Source organism: Tachyglossus aculeatus, chromosome X1 (assembly GCF_015852505.1).
Source record: "Tachyglossus aculeatus isolate mTacAcu1 chromosome X1, mTacAcu1.pri, whole genome shotgun sequence".
NCBI classification, from domain to species: Eukaryota; Metazoa; Chordata; class Mammalia; order Monotremata; family Tachyglossidae; genus Tachyglossus; species Tachyglossus aculeatus.
This window is the reverse complement of record NC_052101.1, coordinates 46,332,335-46,350,038: the sequence shown is the minus strand read 5'-3', so window position 1 is coordinate 46,350,038 and position 17,704 is coordinate 46,332,335. Positions and strand designations below refer to the sequence as shown.

Here is a 17,704-nt window from a genome sequence, read left to right as displayed (position 1 = left end):
TGCTCAATAAATATGATTGAATGAATGAATGAAGGTGTTGGGGGGCTGGGAGGGGGGAATGAATAAAGGGAGAAAGTCAGGGTGATGCAGAAGGGAGTGGATAAAGAGGACAGGAGAGCTTAGTTAGGGAAGGCCTCTTGGAGAAGAAGTGCCTTCAATAAGGTTTTGTAGTGGGGGAGAGTAAATATCTTTTGGATTTGAGGAGGGAGGGCATTCCAGGCCAGAGGCAGGATGTGGGTGTGGGGTCAGTGGCGAGATAAATGAGATGAAGGTACGGTGAGAAGGTTGGCAGTCTGTTATGTAATCCATTGACTGACTCTCCTTTTCCAGCCCCTCTCTGGCAAGACTGACCAGCAGCTTTCAGAGAGTTAAAAGTCCAGGCCCAAGTAGTTCTCCGCTCTCAATGGCCGAGAACTTGACTCCATCAGAAGCATCTGAAAAGGCCCAGTGAACGGGAGGCCGATGCAAATAGACCCTTCTCAGTGAGAGCCGGCCAGCCGGGAACTGCCTCACCATCGCCCCACTCTCACCAGCCGCCAGATGAAAGGGGGTTTTCTTTCCGCTTGCTGGCTCCGGGGCTCCGCCAGGCTGGAGCTGTTCTCGCCTCAAAATGAGAATTCCTTTCTGGGCCAAGATAAGGTTTGGGCTGAGGCCTTTGATAAAACGCTGTTTGCTAATGTCGTTTCCATCTAGTATATTGGGAGTGTATGTCACTTTGGTGCTCTCTGAAAATGTCTCCCAGACCATTCAGAATCTACTGCCTTTTGGAAAAGCAAACCTGGGAGGCCGGCTATGAAAGTGGCTATTTGGGAAGAGAAAGCTGAGACAGAGATAGGAACCCCCCAAATTTTTTTCCTGCACAGAGGCCCAGAAGAAAGCCTTGAGAGTTGAATTTACAGTAGTAGTAGTAGTATGGAACACTAGTTGCAGTGTGGCCTATTGGACAGAGCACAGGCTGGGGAGTAAGAAGGACCTAGGTTCTTATCCTGACTCAGACACTTGTCTGCTGTGTGACCTTAGGCCTTCAGTTACCTCATCTGTAAAATGGAGATTAAGACTGTGAGCCCCATGTGGGACATGGACTGTGTCCAACCTGATTGGATTTTTCAGTACTTTGGAGTCAGAGGTCATGGGTTCAAATGCCGACTCCACCACTTGTCAGCTGTGTGACTTTGGGCATGTCACTTAACTTCTCTGGGCCTCAGTTAACTCATCTATAAAATGGGGATGAAGACTGTGAGCCCCACGTGGGACAACCTGATCACCTCATAACCTCCTCAGCACTTAGAACAGTGCATTGCACATAGTAAGCACTTAATAAATGCCATCATTATTAGTATTATTATTACTTAGTACAGTGCCTGGCACATAATAGGTGCTTAACAAATACCATTAAAAAAGGAGCAATAGTAACAAAAGTAATAGTAATGGTATTGTTATGGTAATGGTATTGCTAGAGAAGCAACATGGCCTAGAGCATAGAGCACAGGCCTGAGAGTCAGAAGGTTATGAGTTCTAATCCCTGCTCTGCCACTTGTCTGCTGTGTGACCTTGGGCATGTCACTTCACTTCTCTGTGCCTCAGTTCCCTCATCTATGTAAAATGGGGATTAAGACTGTGAGCCCTATGTGAGTGCTAAGAACAGTGCCTGGCACATAGTAAGTGCTTAACAAATACCACAATTATTATTATTATAAGTATTTAAGAAGGCAAAGCATGATACTAAATGTTGGGGAATATACCTCAGAAGCTCAGAACACAAGATACTTACAATCCAATAGGGGAGACACCCATAAAAATATGTACAAGCTGTGGAATCAGAATAAATAATCTGAATACTCAGTTGAACAGACAATATCCATAAGTGCTAAGGCTAGGTACATATAAATCCAATCAATCAATAGTATTTATTGAGCACTTACTGTGTGCAGAGGACTGTACAGAGCACTTCAGAGTGTAATATAGCAGAGTTGGTAAACAAGTTGCCTGATCACAAGGAATTTATGGTCTAGATGGGCATACAGATATTAATACAAATTACAGATGTGTGCATAAGTGCTAAAGACAGCATGGAATGCCCTCCATCCTCAAATCCACCAAACAATTACTCTCCTTCCCTTTCAAAGTCCTACTGAAAGCACATCTCCTCCAAGAGGTCTTCCTAGACTAACCCCCACTTTTCCTCTTCTCCCACTCCCTTCTGCGTCACCCTGACTTGCTCCCTTTGCTCTTCCCCCTTCTCCCCGCCCCACAGCACTCATGCATATATCTGTTATTTTATTTATTTATATTGATGTCTGTTTCTTTGTATTGATGTCTGTCTCCCCCCTCCTCTGGACTGTGAGCTTGTTGTGGGCAGGGAATGTCAGTCTTTATTGCTGTATTGTACTTTCCCAAGTGCTTCTTACATTGCACGGCACACAGCAAGCTCTTAACAAACACGATTGAATGAATGAATGAATGTTATAGGCTGCTAGCCCACACAGACATCCTAATCTTAAGCCTTTAGTGAGACGCCAGGGGGATTTGTGCATTTCTACTTTCTGGAACACTTTAGGGCAGGCCTGAGGGCAGAAATCTTTGTTTTTCCAACTCTCTTCACATGCTCAGTGAGAGCTGACAGTCCAACTGAGCCAGCCTCCTCTAGCTGTGTGAACAGTTGTTTCAGTTTGGGGTTGTTAAAAAGGAGAGAAAACCAGCCAGGGCTGAAGTCCAGATTGAACAATAATTTATCCTCAAAGAAAAATGAGAACACCAACCAGGGAATTGTCCAGAAAAACAACTTTAGTTCCTGCAATTTCCAAGGCATGAAATGGCCCCTCTCAAAGCCTCAGTGAAAGATTGGAGCTCTTTCCTCCACATCAAAATGACCCTCTCAAAGTGACCCTCCATCACCACTCTAATTTATCTCTTGAAATTTGTGGTGGTCAGTTATTGTGATATGAGGTCCACTGAGACAGGAGCTGGCAGGGAGATGGGTAGGCACAATTGGGCTTTACATACTGGGCATGTACTGCCAACTTACTCACTGTACCTCGCTCTTCTCTCACCCACCATCAACCCCTTGCTCATTCCCTCCCTCCTGCCTGGGAAGCAGCATGGCCTAATGGAAAGAGGACCTGTGTTCTGATCCCACCTCCGTCAACTGCCTACTTTGTGACCTTGACCAAGTCACTTCACTTTGTGTTTCAGTTCCCTCATCTGCAAATTGGGGATTCAATACCTGTTGTCTCTCCTGTGAACCCCGGGTGGGACCTGATTACCTTGCATCTACCCCAGCGCTTAGTACAGCGCTTGGCACATTGTGCTTAACAAATAACACTACGGCATGAACACATTCTCCATCTCCAAAGCCCTTCTCTTCTAGAAAGCCTTCCCTGACTATATTCTTCTCCTTCACCCTTCTTTCCCTCCCTACTGTCTCTCCTATGCACTTAGGTACTCCCTGCCAAGCACCTTATGTGCTTCCCCTGCCCCCACAGAACTTAGTACATATCTTTATACTTGGTTGTTTCTCTTACCTGAAATCTATTTTAAAGTCTGTCTCTCCCATTAGACTAAAAATTCCTTGAAGGTGGGGAAATCGTTTCTACCACTTGCATTGCACTCTTCCAAGCACTTAATACAGAGTTCGGCACAAAGAGCTCAAAAATATATTTGACTGATTAATGTACATGCTAACTCTGTTTCAGCTGCATTATAATAGAGGAACTGGTAGAGGAACACGCAAGTCATAGTGGTAGCATCAAGCCAACTACCCCCTGATATCCTCAAACCACCTACCCATTAATCCACTCATTCCCATTGAATCATGGTTAACAGACTGTGATTTTCTCAAACTACAAGGATCTTCAAGAACACAACTCCACCATTGTAGAAGAACTCTCTGTATTTCCTCGCTGAATCAAACAATCAATCAATCGTATTTATTGAGCGCTTACTGTGTGAAGAAAACGGCATCACCAAAATGCATTCCAATGGTCCTTTCCTGATCATCACACCTCTTTGCTGCTTCCAATTAGGGGTCAGCAGTGGCTTCCATGTTTCCAGGAATGTGGCAGATCAATCTTAAAGATGCACTGACTGGGATTTTCACTGGTGTTTTCCTCTAAATGACTGGCCTATTCCTTTCAATCCTTCCTCCTTTGTGTCAAAAATGGACAGATAGAGTTTTCTTAGACCACACTCCATAAAAAGCTTTGTTTCATCAAGCCAAAAACTAACAAACCTACCCCACTTCCTTTCCTTCTGGCTGCAACCCCATCTCTTCAGTTCCCTACACAAAATTATCTGTATTCATTCATTCATTCATTTATTCAACTGTATTTATTGAGCACTTACTCTGTGCAGAGCACTGTACTAAGCCCTTGGGAAATACAAGTTGGCAACATATAAACATGGTCCCTACCCAACAACGGGCTCAGAGTCTAGAAGGGGGAGACAGACAACAAAATAAAACATGTGGACAGGTGTCAAAGTCGTCAGAACAAACAGAATTAAAGAATTAAAGTGATTCAGTGACAGTACAGTGCCTGGCACATAGTCAGGGCTTAACAAATACCACAAGAAAATACCAGGAGAGAGATCGATGAATATCAAAAACTGAGTCTCACGATTACATGCACATACAACTTTATCTTCCTTGGTCAATCAATCAAAAACACTGTACTAAGTGCTTGAGAGAGTACAATAGCAACAGAAGAGATAATCCCTGCCTTCAAACAGCTTATGGTCAAACAGACTGTCAGGAAGCCAGAAAACCAAGGTATAGCTTATGGTCAAACAGACTGTCAGGAAGCCAGAAAACCAAGGTAAAACTTCTGATTTCCATGAAAATTTTGGCACCCGAGAAGTTGTCTAATAAATGTCCTTCAGGCAGATGGATGAGCATCCAGAAAGCTCATAGATTATTCTTTCTGCAGTTTTTCCATTTTGCCTCAGAATGGCCACTAAGGTATAGGCAAGGCTGCTCCCCTTTCCTCCAGAACCAAGAAAACAGAGGTCAATACCAATGTCCATTCACGATGTGAAAGACCTTCAGTATCTTTGAAGAACAAACCTAACTTTGGCTTCCTTTCTTTAGCTTGCTTTACCTGTCTTTTTTTAAATAGTATTTGCTAAATGCTTACTATGTACCAGGCTGTTCTAAGTGCTGGGGTAGGTACAAGCTAATCAATTTGGACAAGTCTCACTGTCTTAATCCCTGTTTCATGGATGGGGGAACTGAGGCACCTAGAAGTTAAGTGACTTGACTAAGGGCACACGGCTGACAAGTGGCAGAAGTGGGATCAGAACCCAAGCCCTCTGACTCCCAGGCCAGTCCTCTATCCATTAGACCACTGTGCTTCTCATTGAACAGACCCCAAATAGCATCTGTATTGCCTTCAAGGATCCTAGGAACAGGCAGGGCTGCATACTAGTCCAAGCTCCACGGGAGCTGCAAGCGCTACTGAGACACCCTCTCTAGTAATCACATGAATGGATATCAGCAGGGAAAATCTGACAGCCAGTTCCTGTCTCCTTGGAGAGTCCTTATCAACATCCTCACTCCCAGCCTGCCTCCCGGGACCAGAGGTGATGCCCAGCAGGAGAAATGGAGAGAGCCACCCTCATCCCAGAGTTGGGGGGGTGAGCGGGGAGGAAGGAGGGACTGACAGCTCGAAGCCCCTGACCCAGGGTCTGCCCAGCAAACACTGATACAGTGCGGAAGACATTCAGAAACTAATGTTTCAAAGGGGAAAGTACACTTGTAACAGCAAAATGGTGAGAAAGCACACAGCTGCATTCCCATCATCAGCACAGTACCACACTTCTCGCCGGCCAAAAACAAGCCACCAGTGAGTCTCAGAAGAATGCAACAAGACACTTGGAGTGCTCTTTACCATTTTAGTGTCTAGAACTCCACAGCCACATATGCATTTTTCGGTGAGTCTGCAATGGCACAAGACTCAGGAAGGACAGCGAGGAGCCCATTGTTGGGTAGGGACCGTCTCCATATGTTGCCAACCTGTACTTCCCAAGCGCTTAGTACAGTGCTCTGCACACAGTAAGTGCTCAATAAATACGACTGAATGAATGAAAAGGAAGTTGTCATACCACAAGGCCTTTATAATTTCCTTCCTTTCATCATTCTCCAAAGATAATTTTTGGGCAGCTGGTTTGCTTCTCATTTAAAGCTGTTATAATGTGTCAGAAAACTCATTTCTTAACAGTATACAAATAGCCCTAGTCTCCCAGTCATTATCACTCAGTTGGGGAACCCACTCAGAATGGTAATACTGAATCGCTTTGTCTTGACACTGGAATTCATTCTGAGGCTGGCCTGGGCATACAAGACTTAATAATATGTATCTATCCATTTATAAACACACCATCATTTGGATCCATAAATGCCTTTTGGAAACTTTCATCTGTTTCCTTTAAAGTGTCAGAATAAGGAATTCACACCAATTACCTCTCTCCCTACATTCATTCAATTGTATTTATTGAGCTCTTGCTGTGTGCAGACCACTTTACTAAGCACTTGGAAAGTACAATACAGCAATAATGAGAGACAATCCCTGCCTATAAAGGGCTCACAGTCTAGATGGGGGCAGCGACAGACATCAATACTAGTACACAGGTATCAATAGAAATCGAATTATAGTTGTATGCATATATAATAAGTGCTGAGGGGAAGGGGGGAAAGGCAAAGGGAGCGAGTCAGGGTGACTTGGAAGGGAGTGGGAGCTTAGGAAAAGTGGGGCTTAGTCTGGGAAGGCCTCTTGGAAAAGGTGTGCCTCCAGTAGGGTTTTAATGGGGGAAGAGTGATTCTCTGACAGATTTGAAGAAGGAAGGCATTCCAGGCAGAGGTAGGATATGGAACTGGTGTGGCTGGCGAGACAGATGAAATCAAGGCAAAGTGAGAAGGTTAGCACCAGAGGGGCGGAGTGTATGGGCTAGGATGTAGAAGGAGAGTAGGGAGGTGAGGTAGGAGGGGGCAAGGTGATGGACACACACACACACACCTTTCAACCAACCAAAAAACTTCCAACTGGCAAAATGGTCTAACTTGCCAACCAACAGCAAAGAGGGTAAAGGAAAATACTTTCTATAATGTTGATTCTGGAGAGCATTTTGGGAAGATGCTGAAAAGCAAGTGGTTTGTGGAGAACTGATACTTACTGAATACGTACAATGTGGTAACAGAGTAATTCCAATCCCATGCATTCCTACCAGAGCAAGCTTCATTGATGTACAGTAATTCATAGATGACTAGAGTAGTCGGGGCCCTCGTGAACATCTGGTCCAGTCCCCTGCCTCTGGGCAGCTGGTTAACTAGACCATCTGTGCCTTTTCTTCCCTTAAAGATCTCCAAGGATGGAGCTTACCTCCTTCAAGTTTTGTTCCAGCACTTGAGCACCCTGATGAACTTCCTTTCCTTCTTCACCCCTCAAATCTGGTTCCTTGGGAGACATTACAGAAGCAACTTGTGGGAACATTGCTTTTGAGTCCACTGGAAACCGGACTGTAGATTACACCTAAACAGTCATTTCCAGAGTTACCAGTTGCAAGAAGAACATGGAAGAAAAATAAAAACCAATAGATGGCTGAACGGAAATCCATTGCTCCATTGCCACCTAGTGGTGACATCTTTAAAGATGGCTGACATTTAATAGTTTCTCAAGGAACACTACAAACGAGGTCTTGTAAGTTCTGAAGTCTACTTTGACAGGGGATTTCCTCTTAGTTTTGGCAAAATGAGCAGCTAAATTGGCTTACCATCCTGATGTCAAAGGTAATAGCAGCAGTCAAACTCCTGGTGATACAAAAAAAAAAAAAACCCAAAGGGAGTGTTTACCCCTTCATCCCTATTGAGGTGAAGAGCGGCATTGCACACGCTGTGTGTTAATTTTCCCTTGGGCTAGTTCACACAGATCTATTCAGTCAGCTCTTTCCGCCACTTCCAGTACAGTAGCAGATGTAGTAATATTATTTATTAAGCACTTATTATACGTACACCAGGGTTTTTGAGGGATTAAGCCTTTTCATAGTTGAAGTGACCATAGCATAGTGCCATAATCCAGCAAGTAGTTGCCTTGGTAGTGGCCTTGGGCTTTGCCATCCATGTTAGGCAGCTATTTCTTTAAATTCCTCTTGGGCCTGTCCACCTCATCAAACTCCCTAAGTGGTTCTTTGGTCAGAAACGTTTCCCATTGATGGCATGGCCCCAGCTGGTACTTCCCTACTTCAGTCAATTAATTATTAGTATTTACTGAGTACCTACTGAGGGCAACCGAAGCAGTGTGGTCTAGTGGAGCATGGGCTTGGGAGTCAGAGGATGTGGGGTTCCAATCCCGTCTCTGCCACATGTCTGCAGTGGCAAGTCATTTCAATTCTTGGAGCCCCCTGTGGTACGGGAACTGTATCCAACCTGATTACCTATATCAACTCCAGTGCCTAGAATGCTGGTTTGCCCATAGTAAGTGCTTAACAAATACAGCAATTATTATTATTATTATTATCATCATTACTAAGCCCTTTACAGAGAACAGCAGAAGCAAGACACCCAATACCCACCCTCAAGGAGCTCCAAATCTAAAGGGGAAATAGAAACACAAAAATGAGTAACAAGTACTTTTGAATGATTCAATCCTCCCACTCCCTGTCCAAGGGGAAGCTTTAGGGAAATAGCACATGAACAACAAACCAACCACTTCTTGAAAAATGATCAGATCAACTGATTTTTTGCTTCATGAGGGTTTTTTTTGTGGGGGGGGGGGGGGTTTGGTCAGGACATATCTCTCTAGCTTTAAACGGGATTAAGAGTATAAATTATTTATGCACAGAACTGAGAGCGCATTCTCCGAATAACCTATTTTCTGATGACACTGTGATACATGATTCCGTTTTTCGCCACATTGGGAGGGAACAATGGATCAGCAATCAGTTCCTAACCAATTTGTCTTCAGTGTAAATGTTGAATGCACACTACATTTGTGAATGCAATATGGAAGTCATCGAACCGGTCTTATTTTCCAGCAACTTAAATTCAAACTAGGTTTCTCATCGGGTCCTCTTCTTTCTTCAAAGAAATCTGCTCATGTTATAAGTCTTCTGCACTAGCAAACATCTATTTAGAGCCCTGCACAGGTTGAAAATCAGAGCCCCCATGAAGCTTAATTTCACCTGATTTTTATGTCCTTGGCCTTCTAATAATAAATAATAATACTTTGTCAGTCAATCATATTTACTGAATGCTTACTATGTGCACACCACTGTACTAAGTGCTTGGGGAATACAAATATAACAGCTTCAACATTTACACTGAACACAACAATATATCAGACACAGGGGGAGGGGGAAAGAACAAAGGGCTAGTAGAAAGGATGTGGGAGAGCTTGGGAGAGTACAATACAACAGAGATGGCAGACCCGTCCCTGCCCACGTCAAGCTTACAGTCAAGAGGGGGAGATGGACATTGATATCAATAAGTAATGTGTGTATATATATATATATAGATAGATAGAGATAGATAGATCATATTATCATATATAATTTAAAGATATGAACATGAGTACTGTGGGGTTGAGGGAGGGAGAGAATATCAGAGGCCCAAAGAGTCCAGATCCAAGTGCAGAGATGATGCAGAAGGGAGAGGGAGCCGGGGAAAAGAAGGCTTAATCGGGGAAGGCCTCTTGGAGATGTGACCTTAATAGCGCTTAATCATTTAATTAACAATTAATCCTTCTCAATAGGAGAGTACATGATCATCATCATCACTTTGGGAAACCCACAAGATACCATGAGCTGGGTAGCAAGGGTATTACAAGTCAGACTTCAAGGGCGTCACTGGTGCAACCATGCCTGAGTCACATCTCACTCCTGTTCTGTGCCCAAATCCCTAATCCTCCACTTGCTTTTTTTATAATGGCATGTTAAGTGCTTACTGTGTGCCAGGCACTATACTGGGGTAGATGAAAGATAATCAGGTTGAACACGGGTTGGTCATGGGTTCGAATCCCAGCTCCACCAAATGTCAGCTGTGTGATTTTGGGCAAGTCCCTTAACTTCTCTGTGCTTCAGTTCCCTCATCTGTAAAATAGGGATGAAGACTGTGAGCCCCACGTGGGACAACCTTGATTATCTTGTATCCCCCCCAGCGCTTAGAACAGTGCTTGACACATAGTAAGCGCTTAACAAACACCAACATTATTATTATTATTATTAACACAGTCCCTGTCCTACAAAGGATTCACAGTCTTCACCCCCATTTTACAGATCAGGTAACCGAGGTGCGGAGAAGTGAAGTGACTTCCCCAGGGTCGCACAGCAGGCAAATGGTGGAGTCAGGTTTAGAACCCAGGTCCTCTGAATCCCAGGCCCGTGCTCACTTAACTTCTCTGTACCTCAGTTACCTCATCTGTAAAATGGGGACTAAGACTGTGAGCCCTCTGTGGGACAATCTGATCACCTTGTAACCTCCCCAGCACTTGGAACAGTGCTTGGCACATAGTAAGTGCTTAACAAATACCAACATTATTATTATTATTATTTCCTCTGGGCCAGGCTCTTCCCCACTTTGCCACAGGTGGTTACCACAGGTCATTCATTCATTCAATCATTTATTCAGTGCTTACTGTGTGCAGAGCACTGTACTAAGCACTTGGGAAAGAGCAATACAATAAACAGTGACATTCCCTGCCCACAAGGAGCTTACAGTCTACTCTATGGCAGGGCGGCCCATCCTTTCCCAGTCTCATCCCACCCACCCACCCACCCAGAGAAGCAGCATGGCTCAGTGGAAACAGCACAGACTTTGGAGTCAAGTCATGGGTTCACATCCCCGCTCTGCAAACTGTCAGCTGTGTGACTTTAGGCAAGTCACTTAACTTCTATGTGCCTCAGTTACCTCACCTGTAAAATAGGGATTAAGACTGTGAGCCCCCTGTGGGACAACCTGATTGCCTTGCAACCTCCCCAATGCTTAGAACAGTGCTTTGCACATAGTAAGTGTTTAATAAATGCCATCATTATTATTACCCCCTTCCCTCCCAGGCTGACCCTTCCTGCTTCAAAACTGGCCCACGACACTCTGCACTGAGGGAGGGCAACAGGGCAGGAAGGAGATATGTCCAGAGAGAAGGACTAGGTTGGAGAAACCTATGGCCTTGCTGTACTCCCATTTCCCTGTCCTGGCCTTTGGGGACCCGTGGCAAAGTGCTGGTGGGCCCAGACTTGTACACTGACTAATAATAATTATAATAATAATAACATTAGTACTTGTTAAGCGCTTACTATGTGCCAAGCACTGTTCTAAATGCAGGGTAGATACAAGGTAATCAGGTTGGACGCAGTCCCTGTCACACCTGGGGCTCAAAGTCTTAATCCCCATTTTACAGATGAAGTAATTGAGGCCCAGAGAGGTGAATTGACTTGCCCAAGGTCACAAAGCAGACATGTGGTGGAGCCGGGATTAGAACCCAGGTCCTTCTGTCTCCCAGGCCTGGGCTTTATCCACTAACACGCCATATAAGGTTTTAAAACAAGATCCCTACTGTCACTATTGGACTAGTTATTCTGAGGTCCAATTTAGCGCTGATTGGATCAGTTGATAGTGAGGATGCCCAGCACAAACAACAACTCGAGCATCCGTGGATGCAGAACTCAACGTTTAAACATATGGCAAACAGAGGGAACTCTATAGATCAGCTGACTGCCGATAAAATTTCTCTCTAGTCAGACCCTGTAAACCCAGACGGCACATCCGAGCTGCCGGATTTGAGCTCAGAAGCCGAGGCGGAGGAGGCTGGACGGGTAAAACTACAACACAGACATTGAGTTGTCCAGGGCCGAGTCGGTACCAGGCAGGGAACGGACCTAACGGAAGACTGCACTGACTGGGATAAAACTGGATAAAAGCCACCCGGATGGGACGGTGACAATATCAGAAAGGTCTGGAGCTTCTCGTTGCTTCGGATGAAGCAGGGGCAGCCTTCCAGGGGCTGGGAAAAGAACAGACCAGGGGTCACCCCAATCTAAAAGGGACTCGTCTCCTGATGCCTGCGCTTGATTTAAGACCAAAAAATTCCAAAAATATTTCCAGCCTTTCCAAGTCCCCATGCTTTCCAACCTCCTCAGGGGCTATGTGAACAAGCCACTCCTCCCTCTACAAAGTAAGCTCATTGTGGGCAGGGAGTATGTCAATCAACTCCATTGTATTGTACTCTCCCAAGTGCTTAATCCAGTGCTCTGCTCTATAAATACCACTGACGGATTGATCAGTCCAAGCTACTGAAATACAACTTCTTAAGATGGGACGGGGATGGGTATCAATCAATCATATTTACTGAGCACTTACTGTGTGCACGGCATTGTACTAAGTGCTTGGGAGAGTACAATATAACAGAGTTGGTAGACACATTCCCTGCCAACATGAAGCTTACAGTCTAAAGACGCGCTTACAGTCTAGAGTATTATATGAAACAAGTGACCACAACAAAAAGTTCCAGAGGCAATCAGAGAAGAGTGTGTGCATGGCTACTTGTTCTATACTCTTCCAAGTACTTAGTACAGTGCTGTGTATACAATAAACACTCAATAAATATGATTGACTGGCTGTCTGAATGACTATCAAGCCTAAGAATTTTTACAGGAAATATCACCTAAAATTTTAACACCTTCAGGAAGATATCCCTGATTTTTCTTCTCTTCAACTACCACTTCTGCAGTTCTGCATCGCTTCTGCAGCTATGCAGTCATACTCACCCACAGCACTTCTGTACACATCAGTATACATACTCTATTCTTTATGCACTTACTTATCCTCCAATCCATCTTTCCATCCTCGTACCCCTCCTTTTGGTAAATTACTTTGGGGCCTATCTCCCACACTAGATTTAGATTGCAAGTTCCTTGAGAGCAGGGATCATGTCTTCTAACTCTATTATTATCTCCCGAGAGATAAGTACAGTGCTCTGCACACAGACTGAAGGACCTGAGGTTTGATAAGACTCAGCAAAGTCCTCTATTATAGGGCTAAGGCCATCCCTTGCAAACCAAAATCCACTATTCAGAGAGCTGTTTAAGCATCTTAGTCTTGACAAAACAGCACTAAGACAAAGACCTTAAGCAGCGACATATTAGGGTCAAATCACTGGTCCATCCAGGCCAGGAGGCTTTCTTAAACAGTGGCCACAAAAGATGCTGGGAGGAGTGAGGATTGCCTTCTTAACACCATGGATCATTCAATCAATTGCACTGAATTAGTACTATTGTGTACACAGCACCTTAACAAGAGCTTGGGAAAGTACAATATAAAAAAGAGGTGTAGACCGTCCCCGCCCTTAAGTTAACCCTCTCTCATCACTAATTTGCCCAAGAACTCATCAAGGTCATATTTTCCACAACTCTATTTTAACCTTCCTCACCTCCCGAACTTTTCCTCCAACGGCCTACTGTGGATCTCTCTCCATGAATTTATCCAGTCCTTCCTGTAACCTGAAGGCTTGAGCCTGCACAACTTCCTGCGAAAATAAATTCCATATATTTGGCCTCCCGCTGGATGAAAAAGTATTTCCTTTGTTAGTTTCACCCTTCCACAACCAGGTTTCAATGGACTCCTCCTCATTCTGTGGTTGTGGGATTTGGTGAACAACAATTCCAAGTTCACACCCTGCCCACACCCTTTGTGAGTCTGTAGACGGTAATTATGACCCCCACTCAGCCTTTATTTTTTCTGCTGAAGCATCCTATTCTTTCCAGAATATATTCGTTTGGAAGTCTTTCCATTTCCCGGACCCTCCAGCCCCCCTCGAGCTCTTAAAAAGCCACTCACTATCCCCGGTATTTTACCCCATCTTTTACCAATGTGTGCCTTCTGGGTGAACAGGTAAAGAGGTCCAGGTAATGTACCCACCTCACTCTCCGTAACTACCCCTCTTCAACTGACACCAGTTTGGGATCGTGATCTTTGATCCGCTGCTTCTTTTTCCAAACAATGGAGCCAGCAAGGACCTGCTCTTCTATTAGGAGCGTTCTGTTCACCTTGAATATGAATTAAGGTTGAATTCCAAGTGGAATAATCAACCACATGTGAGAACATGATCATTACAAACCACGTGGCACAGCCAGCTAATCGGAGAGAGAAAGGGGCGGTGGGGTGGATGTCATGGAAACCACGGATTAGCAGTGTACTGAGTGCTGTCGTCTCGTATCTACCCCAGATTCCAATGGACTAAAAAGACTGGGGCAGGAAAACCCACAAACCCCTCCTAAGCCATCACCAACGATGCCAAGCAAGTGACTCAGAAGAGCCCTCGGGAGAAGATGGCTTAACACCTGCTCACTCTTGACGCTTGGATATCATCATTGGGACTAAAATTAGACCCTGGGTGCTGTCAGTGTCAAAATCCGGTGCAAAACCTCCAAATCGAGTCCGGATAAAGCTGGTAGGTTTCCCACTCACCAAGCATTTTCACCGAGAAAACACTAAATATTCTGGGAACGCTACAATTTTTAAACTTGATGCTATTTGCACACTAGGAAGGGTGGGCCACCCTAGTGGCAGCAGACATTTGCCTCTGACACAGGCGGATAGTTTCCAGATGCTCTTTGATTCTGAAAATTGTCCATTTTTTCCTGCCAAAAAAGTTCCTTCATTCATTCAACACATTCAATCGTATTTATTGAGCGCTTACCGTGTGCAAACCACTGTACTAAACTCTTGGGAGAGTACAATGCAACAATAAACAGACACCTTCCTGTCAGTTTAAATCTGTGGGTCCCTTTGCCCCCCAGCAAGGCCCTTCAAAGTGCTTTCCAGGGGATTCTACTCCCCGCCTTTGGGGCTAAGGGGGTGGGGTGACCTTGGACAAGTCACTTCTCAATGTCTCAGTTACCTCCTCTGTAAAATGGGAATTAAGACTGTGAGCCCCACAAATGAGAAGCGGCGTGATTTAGTGGCAAGAGTCCAGGCTTGGGAGTCAGAGGTTGTGGGTTCTAATCCCGGCTCTGCCACTTGTCTGCTGTGTGACCTTGGGCAAGTCGCGTCACTTCTCTGTGCCTGTTTCCTCATCTGTAAAATGGGGATTAATAACAACGAAGGTTTTTGTTACGCTCTTCCTATGTGCCAAGCACTGTTCTAAGCGCTGATTAGGACTGTGAGCCCCACGTGGGACAACCTGATTACCTTGTATCTCCCCCAGCGCTTAGAACAGTGCTTGGTATATAGTAAGCGCTGCACAAATACCGTTATTATTATTATAATTATATGGGGATTAAGACTGTGAGCCCCGCTTGGGACCTGGACTGTATCCAACCTGCGTGGCAGAGTGGAAAGAGCCCGGGCTTGGGAGTCAGAGGTTGTGGGTTCTAATCCCAACCCCGCCACTTGTCTGCTGTGTGACCTTGGCCAAACCACTTGACTTCTCTACGCCTCAGTGACCTCATCTGTCAAATGGGGATGAAGACCGTGCGCCCCACGTGGGGCAACCCGATGACCTTGGGTCTCCCCCAGCGCTTGGCATATAGTAAGCGCTAACCAAATACCATTATTATTAGATCGCGCGTCTCCCCCGGAGCTCAGCACAGCGTCCGGCTCACAGTAAGAGCTGAACAGAAGGAAAGAAAGGGTAGTGGGGGGGGGGGGTCAGAAACCATCAGTGGGGTCCCCGAGGTGCCCACGCAGCAAAGAGACCGGTCCCCTGTCCCGGAGGGAGGGGACCGATGGGCGGCAGCCGGACCCCCGGAGTTATGCAACACGCTCTGCATAACCCTCCCCCCCAGGGGCTGCCCGCCGCCCTCCCTGCCCGATGCCCAGACGGGGCGGGGAGGGCACGGGCTGCCGGGGCTGCAGAGCCGGGGGCGGAGGGGAGGGGAAGGGAGGGGAGGGGGCTGCCGGCCGCTTACCCGCTAGCAGCCAGATGGAGCCTCCCGACACCAAGAAGAAGGTGAGCATTTCGGCAGCAGCGGGCCGCAGCATGGGCGGCCCGGGGAGCCGGCGGCAGCACTGCACCACGCGCACTGCGGTGGCGGCGCCCGGCTCCGGAGCTCGATCCGGCTCCGGGTCTTGGTCCGGCTCCGGCTCCCGATCCGGCTCCGGGCTTTTCGCGCCGCTGCAGCTGCAGAGCTGGGGACGACGACTCCAGCCCCGCCTCCTCCCGGCCTCGCACCGCCTCCCGGCCCGCTGCGGAACTGCAGGGGCACCGGGCCCGGCGCCGCGGGCCAGGTGTGCGGAGAACGGAAGGGTGACATTCATTCATGCATTCATTCATTCGTATTTGTTAATAATGATAATGTTAATGGCATTTATTAAGCGCTTACTATGTGCCAAGCACCGTTCTAAGCGCTGGAGAGGTTACAAGGTTATCAGGTTGTCCCACATGCATTCATTCGTATTTGTTAATAATGATAATGTTAATGGCATTTATTAAGCGCTATGTGCCAAGCACCGTTCTAAGCGCTGGAGAGGTTACAAGGTTATCAGGTTGTCCCACGTGCATTCATTCGTATTTGTTAATAATGATAATGTTAATGGCATTTATTAAGCGCTTACTATGTGCCAAGCACCGTTCTAAGCGCTGGAGAGGTTACAGGGTTATCAGGTTGTCCCACGTGCATTCATTCGTATTTGTTAATAATGATAATGTTAATGGCATTTATTAAGCGCTTACTATGTGCCAAGCACCGTTCTAAGCGCTGGAGAGGTTACAAGGTTATCAGGTTGTCCCACGTGCCTTCATTCATATTTGTTAATAATGATAATGTTAATGACATTTATTAAGCACTTACTATGTGCCAAGCACCGTTCTAAGTGCTGGAGAGGTTACAAGGTTATCAGGTTGTCCCACATGCATTCATGCATTCATTCGTATTTGTTAATAATAATAATGTTAATGACATTTATTAAGCGCTTACTATGTGCCAAGCACCGTTCTAAGCACTGGAGAGGTTACAAGGTTATCAGGTTGTCCCACCGGGGGACTCACAGTCTTCACCCCCATTTTACAGGTGAGTCCACTGAGGCATAGAGAAGTCAAGTGGCTTGCCCAAGGTCACACAGCAGACAGGTGGAGGAGGCAGGATTTGAACCCACGACCTCTGACCCCAAAGCCCATGCTCTTTCCACTGAGCCACAATTTATTGAGCACTTACTGTGTGCAGAGTACTGTACTAAGCACTTAGGAAGTAGGAGAAGCAGCTTGGCTTAGTGGAAAGAGAGTGAAAAGGGTTTGGGAGTCAGAGGTCGTGTGTTCTAATCCCCACTCCACCACTTGTCAGCTGTGTGACTTTGGGCAAGTCATTTCACTTCTCTGGGCCACAGTTGACTCGTCTGTAAAATGGGAATTATGACTGTAAGCCCCACGTGGGACAACCTATGACCTTGTATCTCCCACAGCGCTTAGAACAGTGCTTGGCACATAGTAAGCACTTAAATACCAAATTACCACTATTAAGTCGGCAACATATAGAGACGGTCCCTACCCAACAACGGGCTCACTGAACTCTTACTGTTTGCAGAGCACTGCACTTCTAATAATAATAATAATGGTATTTGTTAAGCCCTTAACTATGTGCCATGCACTGTACTAAGTGCTGGGGTTGATATAAGCAAATCGGGTTGGACACAGTCCCTGTCCCATGTGGGGCTCCTAGTCTCAATCCCCATTTTACAGATGAGGTAACTGAGACCCAGAGAAGTGAAGAGACTTGCCCAAGGTCACAC

The 17,704-nt window shown here is 45.9% G+C and overlaps 1 protein-coding gene across 2 annotated transcripts in view; it reads right to left on the bottom strand.

Annotated features, from left to right (window-relative positions):
- Positions 1-15,999, bottom strand: part of ACSL6 (acyl-CoA synthetase long chain family member 6) — a 131,262-nt gene extending 115,263 nt beyond the window's left edge. For both annotated transcript variants that reach the window (XM_038771983.1, XM_038771984.1), the window contains exon 1: positions 15,889-15,999. In XM_038771983.1, coding sequence (XP_038627911.1) covers positions 15,889-15,961 — 73 coding nt within the window. In that variant the 5' untranslated portion in view covers positions 15,962-15,999. The remainder of the gene's footprint in view (positions 1-15,888) is intronic.
- Between the last annotated feature and the right edge of the window lie 1,705 nt (positions 16,000-17,704).